Source organism: Euphorbia lathyris, chromosome 5, assembly GCF_963576675.1.
Source record: "Euphorbia lathyris chromosome 5, ddEupLath1.1, whole genome shotgun sequence".
NCBI classification, from domain to species: Eukaryota; Viridiplantae; Streptophyta; class Magnoliopsida; order Malpighiales; family Euphorbiaceae; genus Euphorbia; species Euphorbia lathyris.
In genome coordinates, this window is record NC_088914.1 from 30,379,421 (window position 1) to 30,386,476 (window position 7,056).

Below are 7,056 nucleotides of genomic sequence, written 5' to 3' on the forward strand. Positions count from 1 at the left end.
CTCCAAGAAACTCTTAATGCACTCTCTAAAAATAATATAAATAATTGACTTTTAGTGATTTAAGAGCAAGTAAGACATATCATCTCCAACAATACTTTTATATTCATTCTTTATTTAATATTTTATTATTAAAATTATTAATTATTGTTCTATCTACCAATAGTGAAAGAGGAGAGACTCATCAGTAGTAAATTATTAATAAAAAAAGAATTAAGAGTTGCTAAGAGATGAAGAAGCTCTCGGTGATTTGAGGAGCCACTAAGAAGTTGTTGGAACTGATTTTTAATTCTCTCTACTCAAATCTTAACTTAAGAATCAAACTAAAATGCTATCGAGATTATTATTTTATTTAATAACACTTGTGCCATTTGAGATTGTCTTTTTGTTTTCAATTATTGTAAATTAAACACCATTATCCCTTAGAAGAATGAGCATCATCACTCATACATAATAGAAAACGACAACGCTTTAATCAATACGAGTCTTCAGGTCTTCAACTAAATCCGTAATGAACTTATCTTGAATATCTGAATTCAGCAGAAACGCTCTCCATTTTTCATGATTCATTCTCACGGATTTCCCTGGCTCTTTCTCGACATCCATCGTCACTTTCCTGACAGCTTCTTCAACATCATGTTTCCCAAAATACCCATCTTCATCTCTCCTATTTACTTCCACACCAACCTTCAAATCACCACCCATAAGCCTCGAATTCAAGAACTGATCACCCTTCAATGGAAGAAGCACAATTTGACAGTCGTTCATTATACCTTCAATCAAAGAACTGAACCCTGCGTGACACAAAAAACACCCTACATTTTCATGCCCCAAAATACTCTTCTGTTGAACCCAACCTGTGTGCACCATTCCTCTATCTTTCACCCTTTCTATAAAACCTTCTGGAAGAGTCCTTTTTAGCTCCTCCTCAGCTTCGATTCCAGCAGGAAAATTCAGTACCAGAATAAATGGCAGACTCGTAGCTTCTAAACCAAGTGCTAGTTCTTTTATCTGTTCATCTTTTAAGAATGTTTCACTCCCAAATGAGCAGAAAGTTACAGTCTTTGAACTGAATTGACTTAGCCACTTTCTCCACTTTTCATCTAGAATGTTAACACCGGAATCCGGCACCGGATTGGGGACTAAGGGACCGGTTAAAAGAATATTTTTTCCGAATTGATTTCCGATGAAATCCAGATAAGCTCCTTCCATTTCATTGCAGGTTTTGACTATCAGAGCATTTGAAGAACTCATCGCTTCCACAGTTCTTTGGTACACGCTTGGACCGTCGTTGAACTTCTTGTAAACATAAACAAGATCTTGAGCTTCATATCTGTTAATGGAAGTAACAGATGTCGAAGGAAAACCAGGCGGTGGTTTTAAAAGATCGCCACTTTTTGCAATTTGAGATCTAGAAGGGACCATAAGATAAGCACCAGAAATTGCAGAAAAGACAGAGAAAGCAATGGTTTTGATTCCCAATTCAGAAGCAATTTTGGGAACCCAATGTAGAAGAGGATCAAAAATGACGAAATGGGGTTTGAGTTGGATTAAAAGAGAATTCATCTGGGGTTGCATAAGATCAAGAGCTTTCTTGAGGAGTTCAGCCATTGGAGGAGTCATTTGAGCAGTGCTGTCAAGGTTAGGAGGAAGACCATCAACAGGAGGGATTGAGATAGGTATGATTTGAGCAAAAGGAGTAAGTAAAAGAGAAGATTGAATGCGAGTGATATTTCCTGGAGCTGAAAGGAAAGAGATTTTCAGCCCATGGGAAGAGAGCTTGTTTGCAAGCTGAACAAAAGGGCTTATGTGACCAAATGCTAACCATGGGAACATCACTATGTGAACCTCAGATTCAGGAGCTATGGCTGCCATTGTTTTTACCTCTTCTCTTCTTTAACAGATGAACAGATAGATCAAATGTTTGGGGATGGTAACCCTAGCTTTTAGGTTTCTGAATATATAGATACTTTTAGAAACACCATATAAGTAAAACATTACACAGGAATGTAAATTTGAATAGATGAATAGACGTTAGATGTTTGGCCTGAGAATGGAAGGTATAATCAATTGTCACGTGCTGCCTGAAAATTGTTTCTACAATGAGCAGAGAGTGAGCCGGGACAGATACTAATTTCATACTACATTCAAATGAGGCAATATTAATTTAATTACTAATGTGACATTGTCATGATTAGTATCCTAATTGAGAGTAAAATTTCTTCATGGTCTATTAGAGCAAATTTACTCGTTATAACACATAAAGTTAATAAAGTGGTTACACATCAGCCTAAAAAATATTAATAAAAAACACTCATTGTACCATTTGTTAGTTTCATAACCCTTTAGGCTTAATGTATCATCAGGTACCTGAATTTGTCTATAATAGTATATTAGCTCCCTAAATTTTATAAGTGTCTCACCTACTCTCTAAACTTGCTTATTTCGTATCACCAGCTTCCTAAACTTGTCCATAAAAATTGATTAGCTCCTTCAAATTTGCAAGTGTCTCACCAGCTCCCTAAACTTGCTTATTCCGTAACAATTAAATACAAAAATGATAATACTAACTCGGATTAAGGTGCAAAAATACCCCTAACTTTTTGGGTCAGGAGTAATTTTACCCCCAACGTCTAAAATGGTGCAATTTACATTCTAACATTGGAAGCCAAGAGCAATTTTACCCCTAACATTGATAAGTTGGGTTAATTTGAGAAACAATTTATCAAACTGTCTTCTCGATCATGAATCTTGTTATCTACACTTCACACGTGCATCATTTTATGAGTAACAAATCACAAACATATGTTGGGATGTGAAAAAAAAATATTGACATTTGTACGAATTGGACAAAAAAATTAAAAAAATTCACCAAAATTATAAATTTGCTCTTGGCTACTAATGTTAGGGGTAAAATTGCACCATTTTAGACGTTAGGGGTAAAATTACTTTTGACCCAAAACATTAAGGGTATTTTTGCACCTTAATCCGAGTTAGTATTATGATTTTTGTATTTAGTTGTTACGGAATAAGCAAGTTTAGGGAGCTGGTGAGATATTTGCAAAATTCAAGAAGCTAATCAATTTCTATAGACAAGTTTTGAGAGCTAATGATATGAAATAAACAAGTTTAGAAAGCTGGTAACACACTTGTAAAATTCAGGAAGCCAATATACTATTACGAGGAGCTGATGATGTATTAGTCCATCCCTCTATTACTTCAAGATGGCAAGATGACAAAATATCAGTATAAAAAAATTAAAAAGATTTTATAAATATTAATAATAAAAAGTAACTGTTTAAAATATAATAAAAAACAATTAAACTTGCAGAAATTGGAACCCAATTGTAACTTACTTTGTTTTACAACACCAAAATGGTATAATGGTCAGGTGTTACAAACTTGATTGTGAAACAAGTTTGTAACACCTACTAATGTTGCTCTTATGTTATTCTTTCACTAGTTAGGAATTTTTTAATTATAACTATTAGATATATGGCATAACACTCTTTTAATCTATAAACTAAGTTTCAAAATCAATTAGAATCTTAAACTATTAAAATCAATAATTAAATCCTTAATTTAAGAAAAAATCATCAATTAAACTATTATTCTATTCTAGAATCAGAAATTGTGACTATTTGACATGGACTGTAATAATATTTGTATTAGCTCAAAATGGATTTGGAGAAAAGTCTTTGAAACTGTTCAACCGAATGATTTTCGAAGAGGCCTTAATTGATGATTTTTACTTAGAACGGGAATTCAATTGATGATTTTTATTTAATTCAGAAATCTGATTGGAGATTTTGATAGTTTAAGATTCTAATTAATTTTGAAGCTTTATTTTGAGGATGCAATAGATATTATGCCTACATATATTAATGTGTTAAGTATGGTGGATCAATTAGCACAACCAATAAAAAATGAGATGTACACTATTGTCTTCTTTTGATTTGATTGGTAAGATCTATTGGACATGAACCATAGAAGATTTTTTCTCAATTAAGAGAGTAACAAACTTAATTAACAACCACAGTCATTTTCACCTGGTTAATGACTGACCAAGTGAATTTGGTCAGTCACCGTTAGATCTAAGCTCATTAAAATCTTGTGATGGAGATTAAAACCATCGTAACACTTAGATTCATACCTTCTAGATCTAAGGGCGACTGACCAAATTTACTTGCTCAGTGACTGACCAGGTGAAAACCTCTAAACACCCGTCTAAACTAGGGTCAAATAATAATAAAAAAACAATGTATTTTATGAAATGTCAAATTTGGTACCTAAAATAAAATTTTATCCAAAAAATGAATGTGTTTTTCTCTGTTGCATAAATTAATGAAACATTCCTAATCCCATTAAGTGGGGTAATATGGCTAAGGCTATTCTTGTCCCAACATATGAATTGATCATTTGTCTTCCAAAATCGTTCCAGGCATCCTTTTCCAAACGTTGGAGCACACTCACACTTCTCTCTTTCACTCTGGAATGACCATCATATCCTACCAAAATCAAAGAATTGAAACAAAAAAAAGTATTGAAACCCAATTTTGATGAAGTTTTGATTATGATAAAAAAAATTATAATTAAGGAAGAGCAAATCCTTCTAACCCTTTGACTAAATTCTGGCTTTTCAAACAAATAGCACTCTTCTCAGAGATCATTTTGATAGCTTCGCTATTATCAGATTCCACACTCAAATTCTTCACGCCCAGATTCTTAGCAAGCCTGAGGTCGGAAAGGATCCCCCAAAGCTCAGCAGAGAAGGAAGAGCCCATACCCAGATTCTGAGCAAACCCAGACACCCAACCTCCACCAGCGTCTCTCAGAACCCCTCCAGCAGCAATTGTTCCGTCCATTAGACAAGAGCCATCCATGTTTAACTTCACAACCCCTTCCCTAGGCCTACTCCAGCCAATGAGATGAATAGCCTTCTTCTGGATAGCCCTATCTAAAGAATCCCCTTTGAAGCTATCAATGATGGAGCAAATCTTTTTAGCGAAGAAATCCAATAAATTGGGCATAACCACAGTTTCTCCTCAAAAAATCTCCTCATTCCTCCACTTCCAAATCTGGTGACAGACAACCGAAAAAATGATATTACCATGCTCAAGACCTACCAACAGCTTTCCACTAACACCATCTAAAAACCAGTCAAGATCAGAATGGGACAAGAAAGCAGATAGCAGCTAGTCAGGAAGAACTTTCCTCCACACTTCTTTACTCTTAGCACAATCTCTAAGAGCATGGCAAATAGTTTCATCATGGCCTCTGCATCTACTATATTAGTCAGCAACCTATTTTTGACCCCAAGCCACAGGAAACTCCTAATACGGTATGGAACTTTCAAGGCCCAAATAATTTTCCAAACTTCAGGGTGCGGAGTCTCCACATTTTGATTGAAGGCCTCAAAAGCGTACTTACATGAATAAGCCCCATTATTAGTCAAAGACCAACAGTGACTATCCCTGTCTTCCTCCTTCCTACTAATTTTAACTCCTCTAATTTTTAGGAGCATTTCCAGACTAAGATACGAATCGAACCTCGACCAAATCCACTCATCCTCATAATCTACAACATCAGCAATCCTCCAATTCCGACTGTCAACAGGTGGTGGAACTCTACAGACTTCTAATAGAGGTTTATCACCAATCCAGATATCATTCCAAAAACTCATAGAATTGCCATTGCCCACTGCCCAACCAATCCCAGAGTAAAACTCTGAAAACACAGCACTAAGGCCTTTCCAAAGAAAGGAGCAATTATTAACTCTCTCCTTAGGACCCCCAAAAATTATGTCCTTTCTATATTTCCCACACAATAACCGAACCGAAAGAGAAGAAGGAAGTTGCCATATTCTCCACAGGAGTTTCATTAAAAGCACTTTATTATTGTCCCTAGCTTGTCTAATCCCCAGTCCTCCCAAAATCTTCGGTTGACAAACTTCTTTCCAAGGAACAAGGTGAATTTTCTTCCCCTTTTCAGAGTCCCCCCACAGGAAACGGCGGTTGATTTTATCAAGATCTTTAAGAACAGGCTCAGGCAGTCTACAAGCTTGCATAATATGGTTAGGAACCGCACAGTTGACAGACTGGATCAAAGTAATACGGCCCGTAAGAGAAAGGGAATTAGCTTTCCAACTCGCACATTTACTGTTAGTTTTGTCAAAAGTCTCTTTAAAGGAAGCTTTAGACACTCTATCACTATGGAGGGGAACTCCCAGATATTTACCCGAAGAATTAGTCAGAGGAATCCCAGAAATTTCACTCAGCCTTTTGCAGACTCCTTGACTCATGTTTTTAGAACACAACATCTGGGATTTATGGGTATTAGGTTTTTGACCAGAAGCAGAGCAGAAACAATTAAGGATATCCATGATCACACCAATTTGCTCCCCATTCCCTTCCACAAAGATCATCACATCATCTGCAAAGAACAAATGAGTAATCGGGGGGCAGAATTTATTAATGGAAATCAGGTGGTATTTCCCATTGCTAACAGCATCTTGGATAAGATGAGTCAACCTTTCCATAGCAATAACAAATAAGAAGGGGCTCATAGGGTCCCCTTGACGAATGCCCCAGGAAGGAGTAAACTCCTCGGACATATCTCCATTTATTAAAACTTAAAACACCGGAGAAGAGATGCAGACTTCAATTAGCCTCATCCAATTATCCGGAATACCTGCTCTCTTCAGACTATCAAGAAGAAAACTCCAGTTAAGGCGATCATACGCTTTTTCCAGATCCAGCTTCAAAGCCACAATACCCCTTTTCCCTTTTTTAATTTTTATAGAGTGGACCATCTCCTGGGCTATAACCACATTATCCATCATCTGTCTTCTAGGAACAAAAATGCCTTAATTTTGACTAATAATATCAGGGAGAATACACCGGAGTCTATTGGCCACAATTTTTGTAATAGCCTTGTAAAGCACATTACAAAGACTAATAGGTCTCATCTGTAAAAAAGATGACGACTTCTCCACTTTAGGGATAAGAACCAGAAGAGTTTTGTTCACCAGCCTAATATCCTCGGACCCATTAAAAACTC

General features: G+C 36.1%; 1 protein-coding gene across 1 annotated transcript; it reads right to left on the bottom strand.

Annotated features, from left to right (window-relative positions):
- Nucleotides 1-264: 264 nt before the first annotated feature.
- LOC136228813 (anthocyanidin-3-O-glucoside rhamnosyltransferase-like) lies at nt 265-2,084 on the bottom strand. Its single transcript, XM_066017292.1, has one exon. It carries the CDS (start codon nt 1,870-1,872, stop codon nt 469-471), a length of 1,404 nt encoding a protein of 467 aa, XP_065873364.1. The 5' UTR covers nt 1,873-2,084; the 3' UTR covers nt 265-468.
- Nucleotides 2,085-7,056: the final 4,972 nt, after the last annotated feature.

Excerpts from the sequence above, each read along its gene's own strand:
- LOC136228813 (XM_066017292.1), bottom strand. The coding sequence starts at position 1,872 with ATGGCAGCCATAGCTCCTGAATCTGAGGTTCACATAGTGATGTTCCCA.